This window comes from Notothenia rossii, assembly GCF_949606895.1.
Source record: "Notothenia rossii genome assembly, chromosome: 1".
NCBI lineage: Eukaryota > Metazoa > Chordata > Actinopteri > Perciformes > Nototheniidae > Notothenia > Notothenia rossii.
This window is the reverse complement of record NC_136912.1, coordinates 74,072,519-74,089,190: the sequence shown is the minus strand read 5'-3', so window position 1 is coordinate 74,089,190 and position 16,672 is coordinate 74,072,519. Positions and strand designations below refer to the sequence as shown.

General features: G+C 41.7%; 1 protein-coding gene across 1 annotated transcript; it reads right to left on the bottom strand.

Annotated features, from left to right (window-relative positions):
- Positions 1 to 3,946: 3,946 nt before the first annotated feature.
- Positions 3,947 to 15,602, bottom strand: LOC307019488 (fibronectin type III domain-containing protein 7-like). Its single transcript, XM_079650440.1, has 12 exons — positions 15,307 to 15,602; positions 12,297 to 12,557; positions 10,977 to 11,275; positions 9,689 to 9,992; positions 8,780 to 9,034; positions 8,450 to 8,707; positions 7,873 to 8,127; positions 7,294 to 7,548; positions 5,499 to 5,759; positions 5,183 to 5,212; positions 5,012 to 5,048; positions 3,947 to 4,534 (listed from the first exon to the last, which is right to left on the bottom strand). Exons 1-11 carry the CDS (start codon positions 15,413 to 15,415, stop codon positions 5,017 to 5,019), a joined length of 2,319 nt encoding a protein of 772 aa, XP_079506566.1. The 5' UTR covers positions 15,416 to 15,602; the 3' UTR covers positions 3,947 to 4,534; positions 5,012 to 5,016.
- Between the last annotated feature and the right edge of the window lie 1,070 nt (positions 15,603 to 16,672).

The following is a 16,672-nucleotide window of genomic DNA, read 5'->3' as shown; positions in this document are numbered from 1 at the left end:
TGTTTTTATTGAATACTGTTCATCTAAGTAATTTGATTAATCTTTATTGTCACAATTACAAACTAAATTGTTTTATGTTTGTAATAAATGTTATTGGGTTTCTTTGTTTGTATTTAGAATCCTTTTTCTCTAAACAAATGATACCACTATACGATCACTGTAACGGCCCGTCTACACTAAAGGCATAAAAAAATCTTGAAGCTGGGCGTGTCTGAGGCTTGGCGATTTCTCGCGCCCAAGGCGACCAACAACCAATCAGGAATCTCCCGCCCGATACGGCATACAAAGCAAAAAAAAGCCCGCTTCTTCAACGAAGTAAACTGGATATAAACTCCCCAACAGTTGAAAACCTACCAGTTTCACCAACTGTCTCTGCCACCTCCCGCCATGCCTGGTTCCTCCGGTTTAGGTCCCGGTAGGTGAACAGAGTACAGTAATACAGGACTGGGACACTTGCCACAGCAACGATTACCGTAATTTTCGGACTATAAGCCGCGCCTTTTTCCCATTTTTCGACCCTGCGGCTTATTTAACGGTGCGGCTAATCTATGGATTTTTACAGCTAACGGCCACTAGGGGAGCTCCTAAATCTATGGATTTTACAGGTTACGGTCCACCACCTTTAACTCTATTGGCTCTATGGTCGGTCCGCGCCCCCCACCTTTAAGCGGCGGGCTCCAGCAGGAAAAGCTGGAGGCCGGAAAAGAGTGAGACAGGTAGCGCGCAAAAGTAAAAGTGGAACCGAGAGTGGTACGAGAAACAGAACGAGAGCAAGACAGACAGACATTACGAGAGCGAGACAGTTTTTCCCCGTACCACTGGTTGAAAACCACTGCTGTAAATCACTGCCGGTATGTGCGCTGGGAGCGCACCGTTTAAGTTTGAAAGTTGAAAAGTTTGTGTGTCTGAAACGCTATGTGATACAGTTTACACAGCACAGTACATGTTCTGTAGCTACTATTGCACTAAATGGTAACACTTGAATACGTTATGCAAATATGCAACTTGTTTGTTGAAATGTTAATAAATGGGAGCTTCCTCAAACAGCAATCTCTTTCCCGACAATCCCCTCTGTGCACGAACCCTTACATATGGTAATTAAACATTAAAACACCTGCGGCCTATAGTCCAGTGCGGCTTATATATGTACACATCATTCAATTTAGCTGCTGCGGCTTATATTCAGGTGCGCCTTATAGTCCGAAAATTACGGTAATTTATCCTCCATTTTATGACATCTGGAAAATAGTCAAGACCTGCAGTATCAGCATACACGCGGTTTGATTGGCTAGCGCTTGTACTGGCGGAAATTGCATAAACAGGATTTGATTGGCTGATGCCGAGCATCGAGCCTCAAAAGTTGAACATTGTTCAACTTTTGATGCCGATAGGTGCTCGTGATGCTTGCAAAGCCATGCCATGCTCCCCACAATGCAGTTCGGCGAAGATTAAAAATCTTCTACGTCACCCCATTCAAGTCAATGGGCGAACCGTTGAAAGCATTTCTGGATGCCTGTAGTGTAGACGGGCCGTAACAGTGTTAGAGGATTCTTAGCTTTGGAGCAACATCTCACTATACTGTGGCTAAACTGTGGATCTGTGTGTCTAATCCATGGTTTGCAGAATAAAAGCTGATTGATATTTTAAACTGACTCTGGTGAAGTACAAGAAAGCAACAGCAAAGCAGGAACCAAGTGTCACACTTCCACTCCTCTCTCCTCGGTTCCCCTCCTCAGTCCTCCGCTCGCATCTCCTGTGGGCGGCACCAAGTCTCGAGGAGAGGAGTCGAGGAGGGGAAATTTGAGTATTGAGAAACCTCTAAGGTTTCGGTGAGTAACACGAGTGTAATGTGTAACGTTAATGACACCACTTACGGGATTTGTAGTCTTTCTAGTTGACTAATAGAAAGGCGGGACTTCGAGTGGTGCAGTGACACGTCCTAAAACCCGGAAGTAAGCTGAACATGGTCCCTCCATGGATGTATAATAAGGTTCCCTTGACAAAAAAGCAATGGGATTTCTCCATAGGATTTTGGAAAATAGTTCTAAATAAGGTCTGTGGAAAACGAACCTGTTAGATAAATGCACGTTTTTTCAGCCGGATAATATCCACATGTCTACGCTACTTTTATAATCTTTGAATCATGAATCGATCGATTAGATTTATGAACTATTCTACTCGATAGATTTATGATTCGAAAATTCTAAAAGAGAAGGAAAAACATTTGTATTGTAGGGCACGATACTCTATATTCAAGGATGTAGTAAAGATACCACAACATATTTGCATTATGGGTGAGAGACCCATATCATCCAAATATGTTTTTTAAAAAAAAGTTTTCAAAACCGTTTCTAGTCTTCGGCATTTCCAGACAAGTGGCTACTGAAATCAATCTCGCTGCTGTCTGTGCAATTTACTAAGATATTTCTTGGTATGGCTGTAGCCTACCCCAGCCATACCCTGGATACTTACTGTATGGGTCTGAAAAAGGAATTGGACTTCCTCTACCTTAAGGCCTCAAAGCATTTCCAATACTCTATACTGTTGATGAACTTTCATTGTAGAAAACCTATTTCTGCCAGGAATGTAAAAAAGAAGAAATATTTTGAGTAAAGACAAATAACATGAGGTAGCGAGTCCCACAGAAGAGTTTTAGTTTGATACATAGAGGGGGGAAATGATAAAGATGTTTAGGGTCCAGTCACAACATCCGATGCACCTTATTCAAACTGGGGGGGAATTATTTAGTTTTCTAAAGAATTGCGTTTTGCAGAGCCAAACATTGTTTCCAAACAGAATTTACTTAAATACAGACATGGTAAACAAATCACATTGTTGCTGCAGCTTTAAATATATTTTGCACTTTTAGTGGAAATGTTAATAAAGTAAAAATATTGAGAATACAGACATTGAAACTTTATTGTTAAAATTAAAAAACGTTCTACTCTAGTTGTTCTGGCCCTAATACTCCTCCATACAAATACTTCTAAAAAAGGTATGAGTTTGAATAAACAAGTTTAAAAACAATCAATGGACACATAAGTTGTAACTGCATTGCCAGAGCTCCATACTGCTATTGTCAAACAAGACATTTTATATGTTCAGTTATTATAAACACATTTTCAAACCTCTTCCAGACTTAAGGAGACATGTAAACAGTATTACAAACTGTCAAATAGAGCTCAAGCAATTAGTTAAGTCAACTTGTATATAGATTCCTTGTTTCCAATTTGATATCAATATTTTAATTTTAAATAACCTGAAAACCTTTTTGACTCTGGGATACTGAGCAGATGTTTTATCAAGGACAGGATATCTGACATCAGATATCAGATTGAATAGATAAAAGGAATAAATATTAAATTAAATAAGGACTAATGTTGTTAGTAAATTGCCCAGGGGGTCAGAACAACACCCTGAAGCAAATGTGCCTGATTTACCTTAGTTTCACAACTAGGACACATTTTCACCAAGGTTTCTGAGCATTTACACCAGTTATGAAAACTTGCCAAAAGCACTTCCTGCCAGACAACTTTCTTTGTAGCAGGAAAATAAAATGTCCAAAGTGTGGCCGGGTAACAATTTTGTTCACTATTCTTTTAGGTAAGAAAGATAGAAAGTAAATGTGAACACTACTGACAAAGATAAGTAAAAGACCTCATTATATCAAAGGCCCGTTTCGGTATATATATTGTATTATAATTTAATCTGATGGATAGATCTGAAGCTGACATTAAATATAAATACCTTTTAGTTAAAAATGTATATTCAAAAGTTATCAAACAAACGGAGGGAAGTCAAAAGCATTAGCCTTTGGATTATAGTGGAGTCAAAGTATTGGAGTAGGTACACTTAGTTATGGTCCGCCACAATTTGGCACCAAACAGCATAAAACAAGATTTTGAAGCACAAATCTATGGGCAAAATAAACCACACATCACAAAAATGATGCTCGGAATAATTTATTTACTGATCTATGAATCAGGTTTTCACAACAACAGAGACACATATCACAAACAGTTGAATTCATCCTGAGAACAGATGAGGTGACACAGATCACCAGGAGCCTTCCTACTTGGGGGCACACCTACAATTATTTACTTTTTGGCCAACCATCCAATCAATTATTCAGAAAATGAAGGGGCAAAATATTCTTCAAGGCCTGCTTAGGCACTGTTACTCTTTTGCCAATTGATCTTTTTGTCAATATGGTGATTTGTTCAAGAGGTACTTTTAACATGTTTCATGTCCACATTGCACATGTTGCCTCATGAGCAGCAAACATATGCACTCGTCTCTTCGAGTGCTTGATCAAGATTGTTTAGGGAATAGAGGGGTATTGTTTTATCAGTGATACAGACATAAAAACACATACAAATGTATTATTAAAATTATTTCACTATCACCACTGGACAACACACAGGCATGTTGTCCAGTGCAGGCAAGTCCTTCTATTCATCCATGAGTTGGCTTTATTGCAGTGGTGCGGGACTGATGGAGGAAGAGCAGGAAAAGGAAGATTGCGGTGTTGCGTCTGTGGAGAAGAGATTCAGTCACATTCAGTTTGAAGAAATGTATATTCATTAAGTAAATTGTTACATCTTATAACAGCAGAGTGTCAAATCAAAGTTTTCAGATCTTGATCAAAATAATGTTTTATTGTGACCAGCAGAGAGAATCATCATTATAACTGAACATGTATAATATACTTAATTATTATGTCTTACTGTAACAAGTATCAGAGTTTTGTTTCTGTTCTCGTTTCATGTCGTGCCTGCGTTGCTTTAATATTGGTGTTTTCATAAAAGGTCATCTTTTAGCTTGCTTTATTGTCACATATATTGTTAATTATATTGTGAAGTTTAAAGGATGATTAAAAGCTGGTCTCAAAGAGGCAAGCTCACTGGCTTCACATAACTTTATGCTTGCGTTTTTAGTCAACCACTATAGCAGTTGCTGCTATGTACAGCTTCCACTACAGTTTCTGTATAATTGTCGTATTTTTACTTACCATATCTAGTCCACGCTTCTCTTTCCTCTGTATATCACTGCAGAACAACAGGTTGAAATGACATTAGAGAAAAATAATAATTTTACTTCTTAAGTCAAATAAATGTTTGGGTGGTTTCGGTGGGACTTAAAATAGAGTTATAAATATATCTTTGCATATTATAACACTCACCTGTACCAAGGTTGCTGCCTTCGCAAGAGACTGAGAGGGCAGGGGAAAAAAAGGTTGAAATTCAGTCAAAATGTTGTCAATCATTTTAAACATGATTCAGCTGTGCCACCTTTGTTGCCCTCTGAGGCTTGAATCGTCTTTACTGCTGTTGTGTTCCCAAATACAGAAAGACATAAAATCACTAGTGCTAAAACTTTTCCGTTAAGAGCATAAACAGAGGGTTAACTTTTAATATAAACAAAAGGACACATTAGCTCCAAACTAAATTCCTATATTATTTATCATCATAAACAACTGAGAGATGTCACAATCCTACCTGAGTAGATCCTCTGGGCGCAGAAGAGGACTTTGCTGCCCTCTGGTGTGAGCGGAGTCACCACCACAGTGTAGACATCCCCACACTGGATGTTGGGAACATCACAGCTGCTCTCCCCGGGGGAGGCGGTGCAGGTGTAGTTGTTCCTGCTGCCCACCAGCTCTGTGACGTAGCTGTGGCTGCTGCCAGCACCGCGCCAGTGCACCCGCAGAGAGCTGTGGGCCATCCCATAGAGCCGGACGCCTGATGGACAGCAGGCACCTGAGAGAGAGAGACATGAAGGGAGCTTTCTGCAGTGGCTTTAATGTCTGAAAGATAACCAGCCCATTCAAAGAGAGCACTACAAATTGTTTTAATTTTTGGAACATATATTTCACCGAGCTGTCAAATGTTAATCCTGACGCACATGAGCAAAGCAGTCAAGAAATGGCTTTGAATTTAAAGTGTATTTTGTAGTGCCGGGACTCGATTAAAAACATTAATCTAATTAATTAGAGATTTTTTAATTAATTAATCGAAATTAATCGCATTTTTAATTACATATAAATATTTGACCTGAGAACAGTGAGAAGATGTCAATAAAGTGTGCCGTCACACAGAGGTACTTTGAATTGCTTACCGGGGTCCAATGATCCCCAGTCAGGGCAACACATTTGGCTTTCTCCAATAAATTCTCTTTATCTTCCTTTTCATTGTCATAAAGCTGCTGGATTCTTTTTGTCACTGTCTTTCTGCATGGCAGCTCATATGTTGTGTCAGACGATGCAATCTGTAGTACCTTTTGCAGCCCCTTATTTTCTACCACTCCAAGTGGTCTACAGTCGAGTGCAATCCAGTGAGCTGGTTATTTTTTTCAGACGTGGACTTAGTTATCCTGGCCCTGAAACCAGTCATCTGGTTGAGTGTAGGTTGGGTGTGGGTCATACTTGTCAACCCTCCCGATTTTCGCGGGAGACTCCCGATTTCATTGCCCTCTCCCGGTTTCCTCCCGGGGTCATATTTCTCCCGCATTTCTGACAAAATCAGATTTACACACGACTGTTTCCACTCGGACTTTAATAAGCTACACCATTGTTTGGTTTCCATGGTAACACGTCTCTTTAGTAGCGCGCGCGACTCAATGTCTGAGAGGGAGAGGCAGATATTCAGAGAAAACAGAACAAGAATCGACAACTACTCTACTCTCTGCTCACTCCTTTCCTGTAAAATGCAGGTCCAGTCCACACATATGCTCCATCAACAATGATCATCATTGTTCCAACGTGACGCTAATGCTAACAGGCTAACTTAAACTGCTAAACCTCACCAAAACAAATAAACGCACTCTGTTTCAGCGACGGACAGTAGCATGCAGTCCACAGCTGGGTCCTATTTGAGCTTCTGACACCATGTTTGTAGATGTAGGTGCATTAATAAACAAGGCAAGTCAGGCTGTGTCTCAACGCCGTGTATTCACATTAAGCAGGTAATCATACAACTGAGGTATAGTCACGTGAGGCAGATATATATCACAGGCACAATACGTCCACAGGGTAGAGCTGCAACCTAGCCTAAACCACCCTGTAACAGGTGCTACAGGCCGCAAGGCAGTGCACTTACAACTACAATAAGCATGTTAATATTAATCTAACAGCTCCGGCGATCCACTAGCACCCCCCATTGATACATACCATAAACAATCGTGTATATATATTGCTTCTTTTTTATAATAAAAGTGTCATGTCAGTGCTTTCTGGTAGATACACTACAGTTGCAAAATATTTTCTTTTCATTGGAAGAAAACCCAATCACTTACTGGACGAGAAGCCCTCATAGGAGCAGTTTGACCGGCGCCCGCTGTGGCTGATCGCCTCCATGGTGATGGTGTAATTGGTCCCACAGGTGATGCATCCCATGAGGCAGTGGGAGTCCATGGTGTGGCAGCGGGCGTGGCCACGCGTTGATGTTAGGGAAGTGATGAATGTATGCGCCCCTTTAGCGGGAGACCATGACACATTGCTCATTGCCTGCGTCACCTGATCCACCACTTGATCCACCGGGCAGCACGGTCCTGTAGAAGAGGATGATACATTTAGTGTTGAAGTGGAACAAAAAAACTACCATCTGTATTAAAATCAGAATACCTATATTCGTCCCACAGAGGGGACATTTACATTTGTTACAGCAGAAAAGAGCAAAAGACAGCTTGATATTAACTAAGAAATCAGTTTTTATTACAAATATCTGTGTTCGTATTCCATGCTGAGGAAACCTTAAGGTGTTCTTGAGGCTGTAGGTGGCGCTACACGTCACTAGCATGCTATTATATTGTTGTTTTTAAGTCCTGCCTGTGCTTTATAATAAAATGGTTCAATCACAACTTTTGACCGCTCACCTGTTTCCAACAATTCAGAGTAGCTGGGTAAACCCAAGCCTGCTGGGCTGGTTGCTATGACGCTGACTTCAAAATTAGAGCCACAAGGAAGGTCAGTGATGTCGCAGCTGTTTCCGTCTGTGTTGCAGGTGCGTGTGCCGTCATCTCCCGACGCTGTCACGGTGTAAATAGCAAGCCTGTTGTTTGGAGTCCAGCTGACACTGAAGCAGGAGGAGTTTCTCTGAGTCAACATCAGATTCATCGGCATGCATGGAGCTGACGGGTGGAGGAAAAGAGGAATTAAGAGCATAATCAAACCTCTGAGACTACTCCACATACAGTACATGAGGAATGGATGTGAAATTAATGAATTGGCTGTAGGCCTATGTGTAGTTTTAAAATATACTGTAGCTCTCTGATGACCAGTCTAGTTCATAATATTAGATATCAAGCATTTGAAGTCATTCAAAACTATTTTTTAACTGATCTTTTAGCGTTATTTAAATGGGAAATCTGAAAATGAAACAAAGTGGAAAACTTTACAACTTAAAAATGTAACTGGATATTTGCTGGATACAGGTGGGCACACGTTTCCTACCTGTGATTTGTGTGTGAGCTTTGCATGCCCGGTTGCATCCGCTGATGTCGTTGCAGGGTGTCACCACCACGCTGTAGGAACTGTCGCAGCTGAGGTCAGAGAGGGCGCACACCGGAGCCGTGTCGTTACACAGGATGACCTCTGAACTGTCTGCAGCTCGAGTCTGGTACAGCTCTGCCCCCCGAGAGACCGTCCACGTGATCTCAAACGTGTCAGTGCTCACGGCGGAGATGGATACACCCTCTGGACAACAGAGCACTGAAAGACACACAGGGGGTGTGATACACAGAAAATCATGAATTCAAATCTGTCCCCTCAGTGGCTACTTACAGGTGGTGTCGTTGAGAACCTGTCCTTCAGGACTGCTGCCAGCCTGGTTGAAGGCCATCACAGACATCAGGTATGTGTGGCCACATGTGCAGTTGTAGGTGCAGCTCCTGCTGGTGGTGTTGCAGCTCTCCTCTGCACCGTCTCCTCTCTTGATGAAGGCTGTGTAGCTGTCGACGTGAGTCACCGTGTCCCAGGTCAGCGTGCAGCTTCCTTCTGTCGACTCCACAACAGCCAGAGACTGTGGGGGGCAGGGGGCTGACCGGACAGGACAGCAGAGAGTTTAGTCATATTTTAATGACAGAGGGTTTCAGAGCAAACTAGTGCTGCCATCATTTTTTTATCCATATCTAGACTAGCACTAATGTGTTAATGTTAGAATTCTACATATAACATAATAATGTTTTTCTTATTAAACAACTAAATGTAATCATAACTCTTGTAGGGAAGTGTATGTTCAAAGTATCCGTTTGATTTCCTTGTATATTAGATTTAATCTATTTAAGAATTCTTCTGATGGTAAGAAAAAGCCTTATGTATTTTATGTTTGAAGAGAATGTGAAGATTGAATGATCTTATAGCTGTCTCGTAAACAGATCATAAATATGCAAAGACGAATAGATTTCTTGTCAACTTTCAAATTAAACCATTTTGATAATCCATTAATGTAAGGATCAGAGGTTCAAATTGATCCTGTAGTCACATTTATGGCATCGAAGTAACTTTGGATAAAAGTGATTCTAAATAAGATGTAATGAACTAACTTCCAACCAACCAACACTTATACAGTATCTTGTGACTAATCCAATACTCCTTGCATTATTATGGCTTGCTCATTATAGGTCTACGGTGCCCTATTACAAACAGATAGTTCACAAGTGTGATCGGAATTAAATGTAGTCTAATACTCACAGGTGATGAACACCATGGGGCCGGATTGGTCGCTGGGCCCGGCCTCGTTGGAGGTGCTGACCCGGACTATGTGTACCTCTCCGCAGCCCACTGGAGCCAGGATGCAGGAGCTGGATGTGGATGTGGAGTTACAGGTGAGGTTCTGGTCGCTCATCACATGGTACTGGAGGGACCCAAAGACCCCCTCATCCCGTTCCCAGGACACGGAGATAACGGCCAAACCGTTATTCATCACCATGGAGACATTGGCAATAGATGGCATAGCAGGTCCTGTGAAAACAATAAAACATGCCCACAAAACACACTAACAGGAGTAGAGAAGTATAATTAGAGTAATAGTTTCTAAATTACTCTTACCAGTAATGTTTGGTGAGGAACATGTTATTACTAATAATACTGTATTAATCAGATGGCTGCCGTTCTTAGATATAGATGTCACAGCCTGAGGTTGAAAATATTTTATATAGTTCAAACCAACACAGAGACCCACTATTTCAGCATCAAATGACTGTTTACATGTCAACACTTATCGAGTTATTTGAACATGGCTTTATAACTAGTTCTATTTGTACAGTTTTTGTATTCTTGTGATGGCATAAGTCTTTGTGGACAAATAAGACACTCCAGAGAAGACCAGTGCTACCTATGTGTCTTTTTGAACTACTAGGAGTCGCCCAAGTTCAAATGTAGAACCTTTTCTTGTATGGAGTAGTTTCCTTTATGAAACAAAGGGTTTTAATACCATTTCAAACAACTTGAGTCATGTTTTTTGTAGCTTATATAGGCTACATCCCATGATAATCATTTGAAGATATATATTTTTACACAATATTCTGTGTCTTAAGGTCATGTTTTAGGTTCCACTATTATATATTTCTAATAAGTGCAAGACTGTGAAGAGGTTAAATGTTTCTGGAAAGCAAAAACTTTTTTTGTGTGGAGGAGGCGTGTGGTGCAGTGGATAGAGCGTTGGTATTCGGATCAGGTTCAAACCCCTCTGCAGTCAGAATGTCGTTGTGCCCCTGGGCACTTTACCCCAAATTGCTCGTGTGGGGATTGCCCACAGTATTGAGTATGTAAGTCGTGTTGGATAAAAGCATCCAACAAGTAACATGTAATGTAATACTTACCCAATAACATGAAAAGTTCTGTGACTGTGTTAAGTTTATTTAAGATTGCAAGCCTAGTTAATATTTTCTCTCATCTCTACACGTATAATATTTTTTACATGATCAAATAAAAAAGGCACATGGACTCTATATACTTGTAGGAGCAATCATGGGTATTTCCCACACACAGAAAAGAGTCTCGGTGCACGCTTACTTGTCATCTGGTTGATGTACTGACTGTCCTCTCCCTGGCGGCCCTCGGGGTCCCAGGCGAAACCCTTTATGACGTAGACTGAGCCCATATCCAGGCCGGAGACGATCCAATTGGTGCTGGAAGTGTTGTGCTTGATGAAGGTGGTGTTCCAGCCAAACTTGTACAGAGACAGGCTGTACTGGACAGCGTTGGCAACAGGAGCCCAGGACACAGTGATGCTGTCGTTGCTGGGAGAGGAGGCGGAGAGCTGAGGAGGGGGCAACACTGTGGAGGGGGACAAAGTTTAACATTATGAAGCGATTAGGGCGACTGTACTTTGAGTGAATATGTTTCTCTTGACTTTGATTGTTGCTTACTTAGTCATTTAAGATGTATGCTTTTGAAGCCAAGTCTTAAGGGAATAAACATCCTGAGTCATGTTTTACAGCAGTTAAGTCCTAGTAAAGCCCTTACTTTTTTGTGAATCCATTTTTTTATTTTTTGTTCTATTGTCAGCAGTCACAGATCCAAGCAGTGATGTCAGAATATGGGCTGCACCCAAGTATCAGCCACTTCACAGACTTTTATGCACCTACTAAAAAATGAAAATGATAGTTTTCATGTTTCTGAATAAGTGAGCAATCAATCTCACATGTTTGAATTTAATTTAGATGTAAAAAAGTTGTTTTTAGTTTCAAACATGTGAGTGGAAAGCTTCGGTTATAATTTTGAAAAATGGTGGATGTATAAATAAATCCACCTATAGTGTAGTTATTCTCAATCTGAAATAAACAGAAACCTACATTCAAGGAAGGGAAATTAAATCAGAGGTGAATAATGGCAAACGGCGAACAAAAACGATGACTGCCTGTAGCATGTTATTTTGTACTCATGTGGATCAGATAGTCCCCTGGGGATGGAGTAGAGAGGTGCCAGCCATGTTCTCAGGATCAGGTCCTCCCATTGTGTTTAACAGAGAAGGGTCCGGTATACTTACCGTCTTTACTGGAAAGACCCTAAGGCATTGATCGGCAAGAAAAACCCTGGATTCTTTTTGCACAAGAACTGAAGATAATGTGTATACATTCCCTGACAGGACTGTATACTCTGCTAAGAGACAATGAAGGAGAACAAGTGACTCCTGCAGGGTATGGAGACTGAGAAGAACAGGACATATTGTTTCTTACTGAATATGTGACTCATTGCTATAATCCAGCCCTTGGGGTTTAATTGTTTACCCACTGAATACATTTCTTAGGTTTTGTTTCTCAATCTTGAATTATGGACACAAACACTACAACAGTACCTGTCTTTGCAGTCACAGGGGACGATGGCTGGCTCTGGCCTCCACTGTTCACAGACATGATGCTGAGTGAGTACTCTGTGTACGGGTCGAGAGACTCAATCTCAGCGGGGGAGGAGGACACGATGTATTCTCTGATGAAGCGGTTTGGATTCTGCAATCGTATGATGTAAGATGTCGCCCCGGTCTTCAAGCTGAAAGACACGATAAAAGTCTTGCTGTCCTTCGACTTCACCGTCAGGATTGGATCCATCACCTCAGGAGCTAAAAGATTCACAAGAAATACAGTTTGACGAGATACTACACCTTCCTCCACCTTCTCAGCGATAGTTGGCAATGCAATCCATCTTTTTACCCACAGATTTCAGGGCAAACTATTTATTTTGTGTCTGCAACAGTACGTCAATTTGAATGCTGAATGTAATAAAATAAAACTATTTGCTTAAAGAAAGGCTTATTTAAACCATGAGGAACTAACAGTGACTCTTCTGTGCTCCTCTGTTCATCATCAAACTACCATTTAAGTGTTTTAAAATGTACACGTTACATTAGTTATTCAGATAACAAATGTTTAAAAAAACATTGACTGTAATGTGTATACAGATACACTATATAGACAAAAGTATTGGGCCACCTAAAGGCGCTTTTATGACATCCCATTCCAAATTCTTGGGCATTAATCTGAAGTTGGTCCCCCCCTTTGAAGCTATTAATTTCTGGAAAGGCTTAACAAGATTTTGGAGAATCTCCATTCTAGTTCAGCCCAAAGGTGTTCAAGTCAGGGCTCTGTGCGGGCCAGTCAAATTCTTCCACACCAAACTCATCCAACCAGGCCTTTATAGACCATACTTTGTGCACTGGGGCACAGTCATGCTGGAACAGAAGAGGTGCCTTCCCCAAACTGTTTCCACAAAGTTGGAAGCATAGAATTGTCCAAAATGACTTGGTAAGATGAAGCATTAAGAATCACCAGACAAACCACCCCATAGCATTATCCCTCAAACTTTACAGTTGGCACCAGGGGTGGACTGGCCATTGGGAATACCGGGAGATTCCCCCGGTGGGCCGGTGCCGTGTGTGGGCCGGAGGGCCAAAAATAAATAAATAAAATATTTGTTATTTTGCCTAAATCATACCGGCCCAAAGCAGCTGTCACTACGCAGTGAACGATCAGGAGTTAGTGACTGAGAGACCTAGCTGGCAGTTGCTTACAGATGGATAAACAAGCTCCAAAGCTGGCGTTTTTGTATAGTTTGCGTATACAGTATTGTAGCGAGCCCTGGGTTCAGGGGGAGTGGCTGTACCCGTAGGCGAGTGAAAAGGAGGCAGTCCGTCTGCCTCAGCGGTCACGCGGCTGTGGCGCCGAACGTGTTGCCCACATTTATTGTTTTGGTGCAGTCACTTTTGCCTCCACTTGCTGTTCAACTAAATGTTGAAAGAAAAAGTAAATTTGTTTACAGTTCTGTTTTATATGGGTGTTGACTAAGAATTGGGAGGGATGAAACACTTTTTAATGGTCACACATGCAGAGCACACAGCACACAGTGAAATGTGTTCTCTGCTTTTACCCATCCTAGTACCAGGAGTCTAGTACTAGGAGCAGTGGGCAGCTATTGTACAGCGCCCGGGGAGCAATGGGAGTGAGGGGGGAAGGGGGATGTCCGGTGCCTTGCTCAAGGGCACCACGGCAGGGAAGGAGGTGAACTGAGACCTCTCCAAGTAGAAGTCCACACTCCAAAAGTAGGTCTGGTCGGGGACTTGAACCGGCGACCCTACGGCTCACAGTCCAAGCCCCTACTGACTGCCATAGATTTAGTCCCTAAGTTTGCTCTCAAAGTGGACCAGATTGATGCATTTAACTTCAACATTTAAAAAAAAATCTTCCCGGGGGAGCTTGCCCCAGACCCCCCTAGAGGTGGTGAGGTCCACCACCTGCCCACAACCCCTGTTAAATTGTCTCACCCACATTGAGGATGCTTCCTACGCCCATGTTTTTTTCCATTCGTCAAGTCAGGCAAATTGGGTCAAAATGTTAATTCATCAATGATCTGTTAACATTAAAATTGCGAAATATATGCTGTAACTATTTTGCTCTAGGCAACTCCAGGGCTCAGGTAATGTGATTACTATATGAATAATTGTCCAAAACAACATTAAATGCATAGGGTTTTTTGTTAAGTAACATACTTTCGTCGCCGGCCGGCCGATACATATCGCGCATTAAGTGGGCCTGTCTGTCAATTAATCCCCGGGCCACTTTTCCTCCCCCCCGGTCCGCCCCTGGTTGGCACAATGCAGTCCGGCAGCCGGTAACGTTTTCCTGGCATTCGCCAAATCCAGACTCGTCCATCAGACTGCCTGATAGAGAAGCGTGTTTCCTCACTTCACAGAACACGTTTCCACTGCTCTGGCAGCACTTCAGTGGCAGCACTCCGCAGTTATCGAGTCAGTAGAGCTTTGGCGACTTTTAAGCACTCTGCGCCCCCGCTCTAACTTTACGTGGTCTTTACGTGAGTTGCTGTGGTTCCTAAACGCTTAGACTTTGCAATAATAACACTTACAGTTGATCGTGGAATATCTACGAAAGAAGACATTGCACGAACTGACTTGTTGCAACGGTGGCATATTACAGTACCACGTTCAAATTCAGTGAGCTCTTTAATAATAAAATTACTTTTATAACGCGCTTTTCCTGGTGCTCAAAGTGCTTTAGAACGACCCAGTCTTTCACATGTTTGTAAAGGCAGACTGCAGGGCTAGTTGCTTAATTTGATACACCTGTGGCAATGGGACTGAATGAAACACCTGTATGCAATGATTAAGGAGTGTCCCAATACTTTTGTATACACACACACAAGAAATAATTAGTTTGCCCGAATATCACAGAATAAAACGGTAGGCCTACTGTACTAGCTTAACTAAAACAAATGCACCAGAACGTTTGTGTGTGTGGTGAAGCTAAACAAGAATAAAACACTCAATTAAGTGCTTTAACATCACAAGGTTACCTCACCTGAGGAAGAATCGATAGTTCCAATGTTTAGTATCTCTTGAGCATTATCCAGAGCTGCAACTGTGAATGTATACATGATGTTTGGGGACAGAGAGTTGATGGTGCCCATCACTGTGTGTGGACCAAACACGGCATAACCAACGGGGTTGCCTGGGGAGTTCTGGGGGGCGGCGATGACCTTGTATGAGCTGGCTCCGTAGATCCTGGTCCATCTGAGAATCACGCTCTTCGATGTTGCAGAGAACACGGATACTTCGATATCTGAGAGAGAGCATCTTTATAGTAGCCTACTTTTTTACACCCTGAGAAATTAATTCATGTACAGATACATATAGCCTACCATCAATATTTTGTGCCCCTTCATTCTCATATGGAAATGATATTACCATCTGCAGTGTAGTTATGGTAAAATATAAAATACATACCTTGTGCTGCAGCCTGCACATGTAGATAATAAAATAAAAACGGTTATGGTTTTATATGACATTCAAGTTCCTACTACTTGACTGTAACATTGTATCACTCCTTTTTAAAAACAGTTTTTCTGAACCTGAAATGAAATAAGCAAAATGACTATAACACATTTTAGTCCGTTACTTTACCTGTGAGCATATGCTCAGCAAGACAAAAATCGCTGGCCACTTCATATTTTCTTGAAGTAAAATGACTTCTCTCCTCACACTATGCAGCTTCTGTTGGATTCAAATACTTCTCTCTTCAAGGTTTCACCTTTTTCTAAACATACTGTGTCTGTGCTGGTATAAATAGCTGCATTTGGTCCCGCCCACTGAAGCAATTGACCATTCACAGTGAAGTAGCGTAATAGAGAGGTGAAGTCCCTCCCCTTCTGGTGGACCTCCAGGGGACCTTAATTATTTCAGGAAAAGTATGGATTGAAGTCAATGGCGAGAGAAAGATTATCTTTCGACTCCGTTTGAATTGTGCCACGAATTACACATATGATGCTTGTCAATTTAAAGGATAATTTTGCAAGTCAAAAAAATTAAAATGTGTCGTAAAACTGACACATTTATTTGTGTGAAACACTCAATGAACTATATCTCTGGTCTTGCACACGTCACCAACACCAAGATTGCCGTCACGTTAGCACTCTTAACACTAAACACACTCTTTCTTTCAGAAGGCGAAAATCACTACAAGTCTGGGCATGTTTAGAGCTGTACATACGAAAAAGGGGAGTTAGTCGGTTCCGTTATGGCGCGAGACCAAAACCGCGGCGCAGCCGTGACGCGACGCAGCGCGGCTCAGATGGACCCAGTGGAAACTGGGAGTTAGACCACAATTTTGATTGAAAATGGGATCTTAATAAGAGAGAACAATTCAATATTTAAATGATAAAATTAAA

Coding starts and splice junctions, on each gene's coding strand:
- LOC307019488 (XM_079650440.1), bottom strand. CDS start 15,415: ATGGGCACCATCAACTCTCTGTCCCCAAACATCATGTATACATTCACA. Junction 11,276..12,296: donor CCCTGTGACTGCAAAGACAG/GTACTGTTGTAG, acceptor CCCCCTCCACAG/TGTTGCCCCCTCCTCAGCTC. Junction 5,049..5,182: donor AGGCAGCAACCTTGGTACAG/GTGAGTGTTATA, acceptor GTTGTTCTGCAG/TGATATACAGAGGAAAGAGA.